Below are 18,401 nucleotides of genomic sequence, written 5' to 3' on the forward strand. Positions count from 1 at the left end.
CTACCAGTTAAGCTAAGCTAATGAATCCCTAAAGAAACAGTGAGTGAATTCTGTGAATATATAATTAGCTGGTGAATCAACAGAGATGAAATAAAATATTATCCATACATCTTTAAGGAAATTGGCTACACAGCTGTTCCAGTTACACCACTGTGTATTGTAACAGGAAAAGGAAGTGATACTCTACTGCGGAGAGTGCCAACACCCACAATACATATACACAATGGATGTATCGGAGAGAAAGTTGGGGTTGATATCTTCGCCACGGATATTGGAGCAATCGGGGATCAAAACCAAGCTTCTGATTTGTAGATGGCCTGCTCTCCTGAGCTACAGCCACGCCTGCAACTAAAAATTATTTTGGTTTCAAAGTAATCTTGTTGATTTTTTTTTTTTTTTTTGATTAGTCGATTAGTCCTATTCTAGGCTCCAGTGTATACTTTATCTCACCTTTTCAAGTCTGCCCACCTGTTAAAATGACCTTATTGTCTCTTCCCACAGCAAACTAAAGTAATCACCCATGAAACATGAATGGCACGTGCCATGGTACAACAGATGAAAATTAACCTGATGGCTAAATACGACATGTTAAATTTGATTTTAAATGTTCATTAATATGCACCACTAATACTTCAATTAAAAAAAATCATACTTCATTAATTATCAACTGATTGTGTGAATCCTGTTAATTGTTCTAGCTTTTTGTTGAATCACATCCATTCAAGAGTGATTCAAGAGCTCATCAGCTCTCCTATCACCTGATTGTAGATTGTAGCTTCATCAATCTTGTTTTTCATATTCCCTTCCATTGAATGCAGGGCAAAAGATTTTATTTTATTTGTGGGTCCAGATAATTGTGGGTCTAGAGCAGCAGCAGTGATTGGTTTGCTTGGGTTATCATCTTTGATGATGACTTTCTAACCTCAGTTTTATCTGAATTAAGAAGCAGAACATTAGAGGTCATCCAGGTCTTTATGTCTTTAAGACATTCCTGCAGTTAAACTAATAGATGTGTGTTATCTGGCTTAATGGATGGTTAAAGTTGGGTGTCATCTGCATAGTAGTGAAAGTAGTGAAAATGTATGCTATGCCTTCTGATGATACTGCCTAATGGAAGCATGTATAATGTAAACAGAATTTGTCCTAGAACTGAACCCTGTGAAACTCCATAACAAAGTACCTGTAATACCTACAGCATGCTCTAATTGCTCTAATAGAATATTATGGTCAACAGTATCAAACGCTGCACTGAGGTCTAGCAGAACAAGCACAGAGAGGAGTCCACTGTCAGAATCCATAAGAAGATAATTTGTAACCTTCACTAAAGCTGTTTCTGTGCTGTGATCAGCTCTGAAACTCTTCAAATAACTCATTCCTCTGCAGATCATCTGTTAGCTGTTTGACAACTACTCTTTCAAGGATTTTTGAAATGAAAGGAAGGTTGGAGATTGGCCTATAATTAGCTAAGACTGCTGGGTCAAGAGATGGTTTAAGTAATGGTTTAACTACTGCCAGCTTGAAGGCCTGTGATACATAGACGATTAATAGAGATTGAAGCATTAATTAATGGTTGGACTTATATGAGCAGTCTTGTAGGAATGGGGTCTAAAAGACACGTTGATGGTTTGGAGGAAGTAATTACTTCCTCCAAAGTCAGAAAGATCAACTGGAGAAAAAGAGTAAATAAATATCAGTGGTACTGGAAGTAGCTGTAAGATAATGTTACATCTGTGAAGTGATTATGAGTATTTTTTTTCTTTAATGGTTGGAAGTTTATTTGTGAAGAAGTTCATGAAGTCATTACTAGTTAATGTTAAAGGGATGGTTGGCTCAATAGCGCTCTGACTTTTTGTCAGCCTGGCTACAGTGCTGAAGAGAAACTTAGGATTGTTCTTATTTTCTTCAATCAATGATGAATAGTATAATGTTCGAGCTTTAAAGAGGGCTTCCTTATAAAGGAGCAAAAGTATTTCTCCAGGCTAAATGATGATCTTCTAAATTTGTGATATGCCATTTTCTCTACAACTTATGAGTTATCTGCTTTACTGTGTGCGTTTGAGAGTTATACCAGATTATGTGTAGAACAAGGTGACTGCGGCCTGTAGTGTAAAGCTCGGTAGCAAAATCGCCAGTAAGACTAGGAAAGATGCCGAACTATTCTGTTGTATTGCTCTGTTTCATTGAGTCACACAAGCAACACTAATCACATTTAGTACAAAAGAGGTAGTAAACTTGTAGTACTGGATAACAATTGTACAACAGCAACCGGTTGCTATTGCCTCAGTCATTGTTGTTCATAGTAGTGCTTTTACTTCTTCACTGGAACATTAAGTATATCAATGAGCCAGTGAAAGGGTACCACTCTGACGCATTTAGCATTTGCTTCGGGGGCCATATTACTATGTAGCTGGGATAAAGTTGTACCTTATTTTGGTTGTTTATACTACAGATTATCCTGATGGCACTAACTCCAGTGAATACCTGGCCCAACCAACTACTTACCTCCCTGAGAACTTTACCTACGCTCAGAACCTCCCTTGCCCAGAACGATTACCTTCTATGAGTGAGTACATTGATATCAGAAGATAAGTGTTAAAGTGGCTCAGTAAGATTTTGGGGGGAAAGGGGAAAAAATATTTTGTTGTAGTTTTTTTTTTTTTTTTAGTTTTTCATTCCAAGTATATTTGTGGAATAACCTCCCGCTTAAAAATAATCTCCTCAGAGGGCCTTATGGAAGTAAATATGACAGAGGTCCCTATGGAGGTGATAGAAATGAAGTTCTCCAAGTTTTTTGGCGTCGAGTTTGGAGGCCAGTGGAAACCAAAGGACTGTAGACCTCGCTGGAAGGTGGGTTTTACAAGTCTGGTAATTGTATATTGTAAAGACTAATGATGAAACATACTAAAACATTTGTATTGGCTGGTATGGCTTCTGGAGGAACTGCAGCTATAGATGATTGTAGTAATCAAATAATCTATCGACTATTTCATTGATTAATCGAGTAATTCGGGAAGAAAGGCATTAATGACCAATAAGTGAGTCCAGCATGTGTCACAAAAAACAAACCTTTTGATTGTGCTTATGTGGCATATTAAAATGTAATTTTCAAAAATAAATTTAGTGTCTTGACTGGAAGCTGGAAGCCGGAAGTCTGCTTTTCTTTTGGCTTTGGATAATTTTTTGATTCACCTCAGTTGTGGTGGTATATTTAGCCAAAATCATCACCAATTCTTCCATTTCCAAATTTGTCCACATAGTTTTCTTGGCTTAAAGTGGGCTATATACAACAGTAAGCAAGTGAAGTGTCTATGATGCCTTATTTGACTCTATTGACAGTGTTTTCCTATTAAATTAAGTTATATTAAATTGAATTGAATTAAATTGAATTGAATTAGATTAAGGAATAAAACATTCAAACAGTCGATGAACAGCATAAATCAGTGACAGTAAAATAAATTTTTGTTCAAACTGTGCAAAATCCTGCATGTTCTTTACATGGCACATGAGATTGTTATTCATTTCCTGCTTTGTATGTTACTATTAGTAAATACTCTTGTGGTTGTTCATGTCACATAACCAAAGAAATATTTTACTCTCACAGAGAATAAAAGTAAGGATGGTATCAAGATCCATGTTATGCATGCTAATACCTTATTCTACTATAGATATAATCCTAATGATTTTCCTACAAGAAAGCATTTGTTGATAACAGGCAATAAAAACTCCCTTTTAACAGAAGGAAAACTCTGAAAGATCCAAACTCAAGGTGGGCAGGCATCTGCCACAAACTTGGTGGGGTGAAAGAGGAAATGAGTAGTGAGAAATTATTAGAGAATATTTGTTGGGCTACTAACTTCAGTTAATAACTGCACATTGTTGTGCTGATTCTTATTCTGATATCTATAGGTGGCCATCCTTATTCCATTTAGAAATCGCCATGAACATCTTCCCATCCTTTTCCAACACCTTATCCCCATGCTTCAGAGACAGCGACTGCATTTTGGCTTCTACGTCATTGAGCAGGTACAGTGAGTTGTCTGTTAATTGCACTGAAGGGTATACGGTTATTATTCAACTGAATGTGATTCTTCTGAGCTCAGCATTTTCCAAGGAATAGCTCCCAATGAAAACCAATTGTAGGGATGAACCATTACCACATGACATTCTTGATACTAGGACTGCAACTTTTGATTGTAGTAATCGAAATAGCAACAATAAATATTCAAAAGTCTTTCAAAGTGAACTTTCCTGGTTGGGTTAAACTTTGTTGGGTTAAATGTTTTCTAAAGTAGTTTCCATTTTAGAAATTGCAATGTTTAACTGCATACATCTGCCAGAAAAAGAAAACTCCTTGATTGTTCCATATCATTTTTTTAAAGAAAACATTTTCTTAAATGCAAAAATATATAAATAAAGTACAGTCAAAGGTCTAAGTCAAATATAATAATAAATATATGCAATAGATTTTTCCTTCCTTTTCAAAATCCTGTTCTGTCTGTCTAAGGCAGAGCAGGGAGGGGGGAAAAGTAGAGGGGGCAGGGGGTAAATGGATACAGATCAAGGACAACCGGGCGATCCGCAGCTCCAAGAGTACCTAAAACCTAAGGCCATGCATCTCGGTGATATCTGCGCGCATGCATCTGAGCAGGAGTAGGACGGGTGCCCGCAGCCAAAGGGTGGGAGTCCCAGACAACCAGAGGTCACGGGCAGCCGACTACACTAGAGGCCGGCCACCCTGGTGGAAACAGGGTCCCAGGGCTCCAGGCGCACAAGAACTGCCCAATACTCACCTTCATCCATGTGCAAGACATACAGGGAAATACTACAGCCGACCACCCCCACAAAGTAATGGGATTGATCAGAGAGAAACAAATTCATTCAGTTTTGTTTGTTTGTTTGTTTGTTTGTTTTTTGGAGGAAGCAGATGCTCTCTCCAGACTGATGTGATCTAGAAGTACATTTCTATATTGATTAATACTTTTTTTTAATATATCCAGTTCATAATGATAGTTTTCTTAGCAATGCATAAGAAATCAATCAATCAATCACCTTTATTTATAAAGCACTTTAAAACAACCACAGCTGACACAAAGTGCTGTACATTGGAACCATAAAATAAAATTACATAAGATATAAATAAAAGACAAATAAAAGAAAGAAAAAATAAAATAATTAATTAAATAACTAATTAAAATTCAACGGAAAACTAAGTCTCACTGAGGTTAAAAGCCAAAGAATAAAAGTGGGTTTTAAGACGTGATTTAAAAGTGGACAGTGAAGGGGCCTCTCTAACGTGCAAGGGCAAATTATTCCATAATTTTGGAGCCACGATAGAGAAGGCTCTGTCCCCTCTGAGCTTCCTCCTGGATCTCGGTATCTCCAGGAGCAGCTGGTCAGCTGACCTGAGAGACCGACAGGGTGTGTGGGGATGAAGAAGCTCAGAGAGGTAAGGCGGGGCAAGCCTGTGAAAGCATTTTAAAAACAAACATAACAATTTTAAAATGAACTCTAAAAGACACAGGCACCCGGTGCAGTGAGGCCAGGACAGGGGTTATATGCTCTCTTTTACGAGTTCCTGTTAGGAGTCGTGCAGCAGCATTTTGAATCAGCTGCAGACATGAGAGCAACAACTGACTGACCCCCACATAAAGTGCGTTACAGTAGTCCAGGCGGGAGGAAATAAAAGCATGGATCACTATTTCAAGGTGCTGCCTCGAAAGAAAAGATTTTGCTCTTGTCAGTCGCCTTAAATGATAAAAACTGGACTTCACCACTGCTCTGATTTGGTTGTCCAATTTAAAATCACTGTCCAACTTAAAACCAAGATCAGTAATAACAGGTTAAAAATAAACTTCCAGAGGTCCCAAATCTGGGTCCAGTGGAAAATAAATTTGGCAGTCATCGGCATAACGATGAAATGCGATCCCATGCCTTCTAAGGATAGAACCCAGAGGCAATAAATACAGTAAAAACAGTAGTGGCCCTAAAATGGAGCCCTGTGGGACGCCACATGACAGAGGAGCAGAAGATGATTTGGAACCGGGAAGGCTGACAGAGAAAGTTCGATCTGACAAATAAGACTTAAACCAATTGAGTGCAGTGCCACCAATACCTACTACATCACTTAATCGAGAAATTAGAATATTGTGGTCTGCAGTGTCAAAAGCAGCAGTTAGGCCAAGCAAGACAAGGACAACATGGTTACCAGAATCACATGCAAGAAGGATGTCATTAAAAACCCTTAATAATGCAGATTCTTTGCTATGAAGGGTTTTAAAACCTGACTGAAAAACCTCAAAGATGCCATTATCATCTAGAAAATCTTTCAGTTGACGAAAAACAATTTTCTCTAAAACCTTGGAAAGTAAAGGCAGCTTGGCCTATAGTTCGCTAAAACTGAAAGTAAGGGAGCATGTCACATAGATCAGTGTTTCCCAACCTTTTGGAGCCAAGGCACATATTTCACATTAGAAAAATCACATGACACACGACCAAACCAAAACGTGGCAAAAAGCATATTGATAATGTTTCCCTGCGCACCAGGTATCGCTGAATTGGCTCGGTTTGTCCCCAGTATACTATTTTTGCTTTCTTCTGACCACTAGTTGTGCTAGGGCCTTCATCTGGGCCGGAATTTTCTCCATGACCCAGTTTAAATTGACTACTGTTTCTTTGCAAATATTTATCTATTGCTATTATGCGCTGCATCGTCTCACAGCATGACTATTAAGCAATTTCTTCTTCGTCTTCTTTTGTTTTACTGACAGTTGGCGAATCATTTAATTAGAGCAGGTGGGTGTACTGCCCTCTAGTGGAAGAGAATTTAATTGTTCTGCCCGTTACTCATGCCGATTGCTTAGAGTACTAATCAGGTAATCAGGGGGAACCAGATAATCTTCCACGGCACACCTGATCATTTCTCACGGCACACCTATGTGTTTGGGAAACACTGACCTAGATTCACAGTTTGTGTGAGGTTGGGATACACCAACTAAACCATTTGGATACGTCTTCACATATCTTCTGCCAGAACCTCTGGGCAGGTGTGCAGGACCATATAGCATGGATATAGTTCTCAGCAGATTTATCTTTGCAATAGGTGCAGATTTTTGAAGGTGTGATGCCCATTTGGAACAGCCTTTGTCCTGTATAATGTGTAAAAGAACACAAATTATGTAAAAGAACACACAGTGCTGTCGGCCAAAAAAAAACATTGGCCAACAGCACTGTACATAAAACTGTACACAACGGTAGACTGGTGCGTAATAAACAAGTGAATAATGCAAAAAATAGAGATTTCTTTTATGGTAAACTGAGAGAGAGAGAGAGATGTGCAGGAAGTGTGATTTTTTTTTTTTCTTTTTTTTTTATTGTGGTGGAAGCAAAACAGCGAAGCTAAGACAAAATTCATGACAATGTTTTTCAAATGTAAAGCGTAGTTTTGATCTTCTAATGCTGCTGGTTTCATCACTGTGAATTTTGGTCACAGTGATGAAACCTGCAGCTTCAGAATGTGTGAGCTGTCTGCTTTCAGCACCGATGACGTGTCCGCGTACGTGACCCGACAGTTGTTTTTACATCTGTTTGCAGAATCTGTTTACCTGCTCTTTAATCTTTTGCTGTTTAGTGGTTGTCGAAATAGTTTTGTGAGCTTTAAGCTGAGATTCTGGTGTTTCTGGTAAAAACTCACCCCTAGTAATTGTCCTATAGACATGTCTATTAGTGTGAAAGTAGAAAGAGACGTATGTGTAGATACAGATCAGCTGACTCAATACAGATCAGCTGACTCAATACAGCCATGCCGTGTTGTTTTGGTAGTGATAAAGCTGCTGCTAGCAGAACTCCACGGACTCGTGCAGCATCTAAAAATCTTTATGCAGGATTTCCAGGAATGCCAAGCGTGCGTCAAAGTTGGATGGTTTTTTTTTTTTGGGGTTTTTTTTGTCTATGGACACCAAAATGTCCACCATGTCGCCATTTGGTGGAGAAGCTGGTTCTGGTGAGTCTTCAGGGGGGCTTCAATTCGAGGACGCTGTTCCTTTGCTGCTGGAGAGAGTCGGTGCCTTGTTACCTGGTTTTCCCATAACAATGCACTCGAAACACTCGTCAATAAATTGCTGCAAACTGTCCAGGTCTTCTTTACGATCCTCCTGAGTGGTGAAGTCGTTTAGATATGTATGCAATCTAAACTAAGGCATAAAAAATGTACCTTTACTCTGTCTTCTTGGAAGGCTTACTTACTTCAATAGAAGGCAAAAAGTGTTCTGACAGTGTTTTATCTCCTGGTAGATTTGTTTAAGTGTGCTAGTGAATGAGTCACTTTGTGTCTGTAAGCATTTAAAGGTGTGTGTTGTGGCTGCAGTGAAGAAAAGTGAGCATATCAGTATTCTGAAGTTTTTGTGCAAGACATTACGATGGTATAGATGTTAATTAATATTAATAATAATTTAGTGTCCAGCCTAAAAACCCTCTGGGCAGTGTCTCAAAGTTTTACTGGCCCATGTGCATTTTTGTTGGTCTGTGAAGAAAGTTTTATTTTTATAGTTTTAAATATTAATGCAATTTAATTAACACAGTATTTTTATATTATATCACTTTCAATCTAAAAAATGTTGGGAAAGCTTGTGAAATAAATATGGTCTAGTACACCCATGCTTCCATTTAGAGTTACCCCTGTTTGCTTCCATGTGAAACAGGATGGCAAGCTGTTAACCGTTCATCTGCATTTTTCAATACAATGTCTGGAGGCTTACTGTAGATTGCTCTCTGTTCTATCTAAGAATTAAGCATTACCTAAGTGCTCCCATGGATGCATTGGAGAGCACCTTTTTGCTCCGGAGGATACACCAAACATCTTCTTTGCTTTTTTTCCTCATCAATACCAGCTATACTACTACTTCTTCTCATGAACTGCTCTTTGTGTGGTCCCTGACCCAGGAGCAATTTGCCATGGGAGACCCCCCCTCCCCAAAACTATTATAAATACTGCTAAAATCCATGCATCCATCCTCACAGTAGTTTGAGTACAAGTGAGATGAAAATAATCAGTTGTTACGTTTATATCTGTTACAAAACCAAATGTACTGTCTGCAATAACTTGTCTGATGTAGTGCAAAAGTTACATATAGTTAGGACTGATAGTGTTTTTTGCCTAGTTCACATGTTAAAGTTATTGTTTTACTGTGAGCTATGCAATTTGCTAATTGCATTGTTTCAGATCTCATTTGCAATTCAGTGTGCTTGCTTTACATAAGTGCTAATGTAGTTTACTATACTGAATTGTTGTTATTGGCAAAAAAAACAAAAAACTGCACCATGCTCACCAGAAATGTGTACTTTTTAGAGTGGAAGCCAGCCATTCAACAGAGCCATGTTATTTAATGTGGGATTCATGGAAGCTATGAAGGACTTGGACTGGGACTGCTTGATTTTCCATGATGTTGACCATATCCCTGAAAATGACAGAAACTACTATGGTTGTGGTCAGATGCCACGCCACTTTGCTGCCAAGCTGGACAAATACATGTACATGTGAGTGTGTGGAAAATTTACCAGACTGGTAGGATAATAATTTAATTGCAACAGACCTAGAATTATTAACCAACTAGAAAGTTTCAGATTTTTATTAAACATGTGTTCTTTTGTTGTTTTCAGACTTCCATATAGTGAGTTCTTTGGTGGTGTGAGTGGGCTCACTGTGGATCAGTTCTGGAAGATTAATGGTTTTCCCAATGCATTTTGGGGTTGGGGTGGAGAGGATGATGACTTATGGAACAGGTGAGTTACCAACTACGTTGTGTTCTTACTTTACCAGCTACCGAGGAAGCTGCTAGATAAACTGCTGAGTTTGCAATGTGTGATCTACTAAAAATCTTGGACAAGTAGCCACTGTCCAAAAAATGACTTTGAAATGCCTTCATAAAGCCTGGACAGCACCTAAAAATACTAGGTGAAGTTCTGGCCTCTATTAAGCAAAATATAGAGAAATCTGGGGTCATTCAAGACTTTTGCACAATATAAGAGTCTGAAGAAATCTAAAAAATAAAATATTAAATTGCAACCTAACAGAAAAAAGGAAACTCATAATTGAAACAGAAGTCTGAAGAAGTAACAGCCCAGCAAACAATAGGCAGTAGTCTCAAAAATAACCTCCACATCTGGTTTGGGATCTATGAGGAAGCTTCTGTGCAAGAATATTATTTTTCTGTATTTAATTTTCTTTGAAATTGTATCTGTTTATTAGATTCAATTGAAATGGAACACAAGGAAAAGCTGTTTACTGGAAATAGTTTTGGTGATTTGCAGTGTAAAGTGTCTGAATGGTCAAACTGGCTGTTAAGTTTATTTTACATTTTTAAAACGTAACTTCTAAGTTTTTACAATGAAAGCTGTCAAAAGAATGTGAAATTCAATTCAATTTTATTTATATGGACTCAAAACAGTGGCCGCAATGTGCTTTCTATTATAAGTAGGGCTGTCAGCATTAACGATTAACGCGATTACATTTTTTTAAACGTAGTTAACCCATCTGGAGCGCAGAATGACTCAAAATCCCTGAAAAGTCTCTGTCAATGCATTTCGGGCAGTTTGTCCATTCTGTGCTCCAGATGGGTTGATTGCGTTAAAATTAATCGTTATTAGTTAATCGTGATGATGGCATTAATACGTTAACACTCACAGCCCTAATTATGAGGCAAAGACCCTACAGTAATACTGAAAAAATCATCTGCAGCTAACTATCCAAGTCGGGGTTTTTTGGAAGAAATCTCTTGGTGACACTCTCCAATTAAGTTAAAGGGGCTTGTTTATAGTGGAAAGTAGATACACCCTAAAGGACGGAGGGGGAGACTCCCAACCGCTGACTGCTAGCTGAAAGTTGTCTGTCAGTTAACAGACAGCCGACTGACATCTGGCTGAAACCGGCTATTTTGAGTGGCTGTTTCTATACCAGGGATTGAACCACCAACCTTCCGACTGACAAGCCCCTCCTGCAGTGATGTACTGAAAAACATTTGTTCACACAATTTAGCAACGTCGTTGACATAAGTTCTGAATGTTATACATTTTACATGCACAAAATAGAAAACAGAAAAACATATTTTTCATTCCTGTGCTTAAAAAGTCCAATGTAAATTCATACTTGTGCACCCAATTCTTTTTTCAAATGTATGCTTTACAGTCATTGCAACCTTCAAAAAGACTAGTTTGAAGGAATAATTAAAAGCCCATAATTATTATTGATGTTATGTATACACTAATATTGGTTTTAATTCTGTAAATAGTGATGCAGCTTGATTACCTTGCAGGGTTCAGTATGCCGATCTGAATGTGACACGACCAGAGGGGGAGATTGGCAAGTATAAATCAATTCCTCACCATCACAGAGGAGAGGTGCAGTTTCTTGGGAGGTAAAGTTTCTTTTTTCATATTAAAAAATACATTTACAAAATGTCCTAACTCTAATGAATAATATCTTTTTAAAAAGCATTAAACCTTTAATTTTAATTTGAGTTTATTTTGTTTTGATTCTAACTGCAGCAGATCTAACATCCTCTAGATAGTGCATACAAATATGTTGTACACAAACATAATTTAGAAAAAAGAGCAGAGCAGGCCATCCAGGAATTGAATTGGATTATGGTTTCCACCAGTCTGTATCTTTGTACCCTGATGTGTTCGCTTGTCTATGGGTCTGTTTATGAGAGGAAACTGTATGCACAATTGAAAGTTGCTACAAGAGGTGTTTGTATTAACTTCAGACCTTCTTAAGTCACACCATTGGTAATGGTGTTGAGATCTTAGAGTGCATCTACTGTATCTGCCTTTACGCTGATCTGCACACCATCTGAACTTCACACCAGTGTCACATGGCGGAAATGTTATGGCCTGGGAATGTGGAACCATGTGCCTTTTTTTTTAAATAATGCAATTGCTGATGGAAGTAGCAGGATGAATTCTGAAGGTATACAGGGCTATACTCCCTGCTCTGATTAAGCTAAATACTGCAAAATGTAACAAATGGTGCTTCACAGTACAAATGGATAATGACCAAAAGTCTACTACAAGGAATCCAAGAGTTTCTTAGGGCAAAGGAATGGGATATTCTTTAATGATCAAGTAAGTCACCTGATCTCAATCCAACAGAGTTTATGATTTTCAGTGACTGAAAATAAAACGACACAGTTCAAATAGTCGACAACTGAAGCTGTTTGCCGTAAAGGCCTGCAACCAGTAATCATTTTCAGTATGATCAGTTTCTCTAATTATTGTAGAACTTTGGCCCTCTGTATCTGACGTTGTTGAGGTTCGGTCAAGTTTAGATCTGGACTTTGATTGGGCTGTTGCAATACCGTGATTCCTTTCTTTCATTTTCAGTCATTCTGTTCTATATTTAGTAGTCAGAGGGAGAGAGCCCCATGTTTGACTCTAGAATACTTTGCTATACAGAGGAGTTCATGGTTGACTCACAAGTCCAAGTCCTCAATCCTCCAAGTCTGTACTTGATAGTGTGTTTTTGTTAATATGCTGTTTTCACCAAATTTGGCCTTGTGAATTATAGCCAAGCATCTTCTCTTTTGGTCTTACCTGTATGGTATGTTTATATCTAACTTTGCAAAACTGAGCCATGTTTTGTTTTTGTTTTTTTTAGAGAGAGAAGGGGCTTTCTCCTGGCAACCCTTCCAGACAAGCCATACCTGTTTAGTCTTTGTGTAATTGTACTGTTATGAACTCTGGTATTTAACAGTGCTAACTGGGACCTGTGGAGTCCAAGATGCATCTCTTGGGTTTTTTTATTTTTATTTTTATTTTATTTCTGTGAGCATTGCACAGGCTGGGGTACATTTGGTGTAAATTTGCTAGGTTGTCCTCGGAAAGTTGGCATTGTGCTAACACACACCTGAGTGCTCCAGACCAGCAAATTGACTAAACATCTGCTTTTGAGAATGTGTTCACATTTGCTGATGATCAGTTACGCAAGTATATTTGATTAGCAGCACCTGTTTGATATGCAGTCCATTGGGGGTGGTGTAGAGAGGCAGAATTACAAAAGTACTGGGCAAGTACTTCCGGACCTGACTATATTTAGATAATTGTTACCTTAATGTTGGACCAGTTTAGACACTTTGGGTCTAATAACCTGATGCTTCAATCTCGTAAATGCCCAAATAGGAGTAGAGCAGGTAACGTGTACTGATACTGTGTCACTTTTTTGTTTGTAGGTATAAACTCCTAAGATATTCCAAAGAGCGGCAACACTTGGATGGTCTCAACAACTTGCGTTACAGTCCACACATCTCGCTTAGTAGTCTCTACAAGAACATCTCTGTGGACCTTTACCCTGAGCTTGCCCCTATCACAGAGTACTGAACTGACCCAGCCACATCTTCCTGCACTCCCTGAGCTCACCCTGTTCTCTTCCAGTCTGACCTCCTGGTGTTATCTTCAGCAGTTCAGAGGTAAAGCTGTGGAGAAGAGGAGGTGGCACAGGCTCTGAGGGATAAAGAGAAGCGCCATATAATGCTGCCAAGAAATCTTGCTGTGGAAAAAATCCAATCCAAATAAAAAAAGTTTTTTTGTGTTTCAAAGGCAGTGGCTAGTTTCTAAAGATGAACTATTCATTCTGTGTGTCAGTTGAAAAATGTGTGGGTGTGCTGAGTGTGAATTGATGGGTTTGTTGCTGCATGTCATTTTGTTTGTACCAGCTTAACTACAAGTCGACATTAATCTTGAGCAGCAGTTATCTCAACTCTAATGTTTACTGCAAAGCCTTAATGTGGCAAAACCACAGCTCCCTGCTCTCGGCTCTGCACTGCTTCACGTCTGATGTATAAAACCATCACCTTACAAGCCAATAAACTTTTTTTTTTCTGAATTTTTATTTCATTTGTTTTATACATATCATTTTGTTATAACAGTAATCTTTTTAAAAGAGGGAGACACTGTTAACATTTATATACATATATATGTATGATGTACATTTTTTTTTCTTATTTTGATAAATTGTATTTATTTTCTGTTTCAGGATGTTTAGTATTTCTCTTTTGTCTTGTTTTTTCTCCTGCACTGCTGCTGAATCTGCATGAACATGTATGTAAATATCAGCCTCTTAATGATCACAGAACACAGATATGTAAATAGTCTTTGAATGCTTGAGCAAATACAGTGATATTCCAGTGGATATGAATTTTATTTTGGCAGCTACCCTTGATTTGAGTATTTAAGAAGAGTGAATCATTCCTTTCCAGCTGGAAGTTCTAACGATGTAAGATGTTTGGGTCAAAAAGCATCCACATCTCATTATTTGTTATCATCTTTTGCATGCCTTAATTTTTTTTTTACACTTTTTTTTTTCAAACCTAAATTAATTTCATCAGGTAGAGATCTGCGTATTTAAATTATTTTATTTCTATTTTTTAAATGTGCACTGTACAAATAAAAGTTAGATAAAGCATGACTAAGGCGCTCCATGACTTTGTAAAAAGAGCATGGCTGGCCAGCGTGTCCACACAACATGCTTAGTACAGGTTCATGGTTTCACATAAGTCTATATTTTTTGTCTCAAATGTTTTTGTTTTTTATGATTTTCTATGCTTTTTTTTTTGTTTGTTTTGTTTTTTTTTCCAAGTGCTGGACGATATGATAGACCTCTTTATTGTACTGTACCATGTAATGAAGCATGGCAATTTGATGTGTGGATGATGTGTCTGGACTGTGGCTTTAAATGTTTGGGTTTTTTTGTTTTGTTTTTTTCTTCCAAAGTTGCCAAGCAGTGAGAAGAGCCAGAACGAGAGAACATTGGTGTGAGCTTCTCATAGGTATTCATGCTGTGAAAACAGGTTTTTTTCTAAACCTAAGCACTAGAGAGCGTAATGAGAGAAATGTGTACACAGAATTTTTGGTGACATATTGACCGTTATGATTCTCTGTGTCTCTAGGATTTAAATTTGACCATGATTTGTATGTTTGGAGATTTTATGTTGTTAAATAGTTCTCTGTCCACGTTTGTCCTGGACTTTATTTGCTGATTATTGAATCCTGTTAAACAGCTTCAGAATGAACCTCTTACTCTCCTATACATGTGTCAATTTGGTTTTTGGTTGTCAGCCAAAATGGTGTTCCTGCTTTGGATTGTCCACTAATTTAGAGCATTGGTGACCAAATATGTTTACCTCTGTAACTGCGATTCATGCCTACCTAGAGACCGATTAGTCAGAATAAGAAATGAACACAAACTGTCCAGCCTGATTTTGTGTGAATGGGTACCACGTAAGAAACAAGACAAATTCAGTGATTTGCAAATTAAACCTTGGATTTAATGCAAAATTGTACAATGGCATATCCATATAGTATAACTAATTTTAGTGTTTTGGTTGGCTGGAAATTGTTGAATGTTTCAATCTCTAGATCCTCAGGCAATATTGCAATAAAAGCACACAATTATTTAGGGAAAATCAAGAACACATCAGCATCAGATTCACTTAAATGACCACGCATTTAAACGAAAATCAATTCGATAGAAGTTTTAAACATATACATCGTTGCATCCTATTTTTTCTATGTGGTTTTCAACAGCAGGTGAAGTTTGCCTTTTGTAAAATTGGAAGTGGAAGGAGATGGCTTATATTGTGTTAAAAGTTTGAAATCTGCAGATAAACTGCGTAACAGATGTTTAAGGTACTTTTGCTAAGAAGTAACTCTTAAACAAGAAAAATTTAAAATGCATCAAAATGACTGGCAACAGATGATGCATTATTGCTTGCATATTTATATTTTTTAAGTTCATAGAAAGATATCTTGATCACTGAAATTAAAATATCCCACTGATGGAGAGAATTTTGTTTTATATTTTCTGTATGTTCTATGTTTTTGAGCTGTGAAAGGTCATGATATGGAAAGACTAGTGAGAACCTACAATCCCATCCAGGCTCAGGTTTCAGAAACACTCTGCTTTATCACAGAGTAGGATCTGCAGGATCTAAAGGCATGCACTTGTCTTTCTTGTGACTCTGCTGTCATGTTTTGTTTTTGGTTATATTTTGTATTAATGTGATCCTCCAGTGACAGTACTAATGCCTTAATTTCCAACTTGTAGTAAAATATTAAAATTTTGGGAAGCAGTATTCAGAATAAAAACCTTGTTTCACATGGGATTGGATTAGATCATCTGGTACATTAACTTGCCCCATGTCCATTATCAGTGTACACCTGAGGGTTCATACCCCTCTGCTGGGATATTTTTTGTGGTGCTTAAATCCTAACACAAGCATGCTAACTGGAAGAAAATGGAAACTGTATGTAGTTCAAACAGCCAGATAGACTAAAGATCTATAGGTAGGTGTGGTTGCTGACTGAATCCATTGAAAGTCTATAGTATATGTTTTTTTGCTTTAAGTCAGTCTGTGTAATAAGAGTATTTTCCATTATGAACTGATAGATGGTCTGACAGGGCAGCTAACATATAGCTCCTTTAGGAGGTGACTTAACTGGCCAAAACTGGTCCATATACAGAAGTGGGTGAGAGTTTTCTTGATTGTCAGCTCACTGGGTCTCAGTATCAGGTGAAACTGACTTTTTCATCACATGATTATCAGTAGTCTAAAAGTATGTAAGGTTGTTCAGGTAATGTGTTCACCATTGGGCAATGGTTATTCTATTTGTAGTATTTGTGCCTTGAGTTTTTATGTTACTTTATGACTTTACATTCTTAGCATAGATATTAAAAAATGTTCTATTTTACTGAATTATCAATGATTTTCACCCTTCATATTACTTATATGAAGTCTAAAAGAGTATGCAGTATGTTTTTCATGTTTCAGATCCAAAAGGTTTTGATGGAATGTTTTGCATACTTTGTCCTCTCTTGCCTTGATGTCCTGTCATCCTTTAATGATCTACCATGACTAACTGTGGGTCATTTTTAAGAAAATCTTGCCAACGATGCACTAAGACTGAGCTGTCAGGGCAGTGGACATTTTATCCATGTCCTTTGTAGCTGAGGTGCCTTTAAAAATGATAAATAAATAAACAATCTGTGTTTCACATCCTTCCAAGAGAATATAGTTTGAAGGCAACTACATATTTTGTGCAAAGATCCTCAAGCTTTGAGGCTAATCAAAACAATGGCTACACCTTAAAACATATTTTATTTTCTTCATTCTGTATGGCTCAGTTTTAAAATACATCTGTGCACAAAATATTGTAGGCCATAACTAGTTTCCATGTGCATGAAGACAAGCAGAAACGAGGTTTTGCTTTTATGGCTACTAAGAACCTGATGTGATGACTTTATGACCTTGACAGTTTGGGACGTTCATACCTCTTTGGGTGTTTGCCAGTAAGTTCACCATTTTGGTGATAAACCGTCAAGTTCGTTAATATGGTGAAAAACCCAAAATGTGTTAAGTTGCTGTTGTTTATAGCTACAGTGGTTGTTATTTCAGAGTTGATAAAGTAGAGACATTTTCTAAATAATGGCCCAATTGTGTCATGAAACTAAGAGTACTAACTGAAATTTTAAAAAGAAAACAAAATCACTCCCTGCCATGCTCAAGTTGGTCTGAGTATTTTATATTTCATCCCAGTTTCATCTAAACAAAGTAGCCTGTGTTCTTTGTAGCTCTTTGATCCTAACTGTCTAATCGTCACGTTTTTCATGCCCACAAATCTCTATAAAAGAACAAATGAGCCAAACCTGTTAAAATGTTAATGTAGCACCTACTCCCTGGAGTTGTGCCTCTTACTAGCAGGTGCTAGAGCCCTTCATATTGTCAGATCTCTGCGGTCTTTAGTTCCAGACAGTATAAAACAATTTAAGTGTTTTATGTTGTTACTTTGTGAAAGCTTTTTTTTTTTTCTGTCAATCAAAAAGTAAATAAACACATCAGCATATTCTGGAAAGTGAGCTGTCTCATCTGCTTTCTTGTCCTCATAACATTACATGTATTTGTTGTGACATTTATCTCCAGGCTGCCTTGGTGAAGAATGAACTTTAATTGGACTTAGATATGCAGATCCATGTGTGTGTGTGTGTGTTTTTAACAATGAGTCAGTGTTTGACTTTGTACAACATGAAAGTAGATTTGAAATCAAACAATGAGACAGGGTCTGTCCCAGCTATCAGTTCAATTCAGTTTTATTTATATAGCATCAAATCCTAACAAGAGTCAGTTAAATGTGCTTTACACTGTAAGACAACCTATAATCAGACAACCCCCTAAGACAGGGATATCAAACTAATTTTACATTACATTCTTAAGTGAACCGGACCAGTGAAACTCCTCTTTTGGTCAATGTAAAGATATTTAACTAAACATTTAATCCCTTATATTCTAATATAAGAAAGTATAAGTACACTTGCAGCAATACGTCTCAAAAGTCTGCTCTCTCATGCATCCATCCGA

The 18,401-nt window shown here is 37.4% G+C and overlaps 1 protein-coding gene across 3 annotated transcripts in view; it reads left to right on the top strand.

Annotated features, from left to right (window-relative positions):
* The window catches only part of b4galt6 (UDP-Gal:betaGlcNAc beta 1,4- galactosyltransferase, polypeptide 6), a 27,733-nt gene extending 9,851 nt beyond the window's left edge, over nucleotides 1-17,882 (top strand). For all 3 annotated transcript variants that reach the window (XM_063501324.1, XM_063501326.1, XM_063501325.1), the window contains exons 3-9: nucleotides 2,450-2,563; nucleotides 2,723-2,847; nucleotides 3,907-4,023; nucleotides 9,344-9,531; nucleotides 9,655-9,777; nucleotides 11,307-11,408; nucleotides 13,221-17,882. In XM_063501324.1, coding sequence (XP_063357394.1) covers nucleotides 2,450-2,563; nucleotides 2,723-2,847; nucleotides 3,907-4,023; nucleotides 9,344-9,531; nucleotides 9,655-9,777; nucleotides 11,307-11,408; nucleotides 13,221-13,368 — 917 coding nt within the window. In that variant the 3' untranslated portion in view covers nucleotides 13,369-17,882. The remainder of the gene's footprint in view (nucleotides 1-2,449; nucleotides 2,564-2,722; nucleotides 2,848-3,906; nucleotides 4,024-9,343; nucleotides 9,532-9,654; nucleotides 9,778-11,306; nucleotides 11,409-13,220) is intronic.
* The last annotated feature ends 519 nt before the right edge of the window (nucleotides 17,883-18,401 follow it).

This window comes from Pelmatolapia mariae, linkage group LG17 (genome assembly GCF_036321145.2).
Source record: "Pelmatolapia mariae isolate MD_Pm_ZW linkage group LG17, Pm_UMD_F_2, whole genome shotgun sequence".
Lineage (NCBI taxonomy): Eukaryota > Metazoa > Chordata > Actinopteri > Cichliformes > Cichlidae > Pelmatolapia > Pelmatolapia mariae.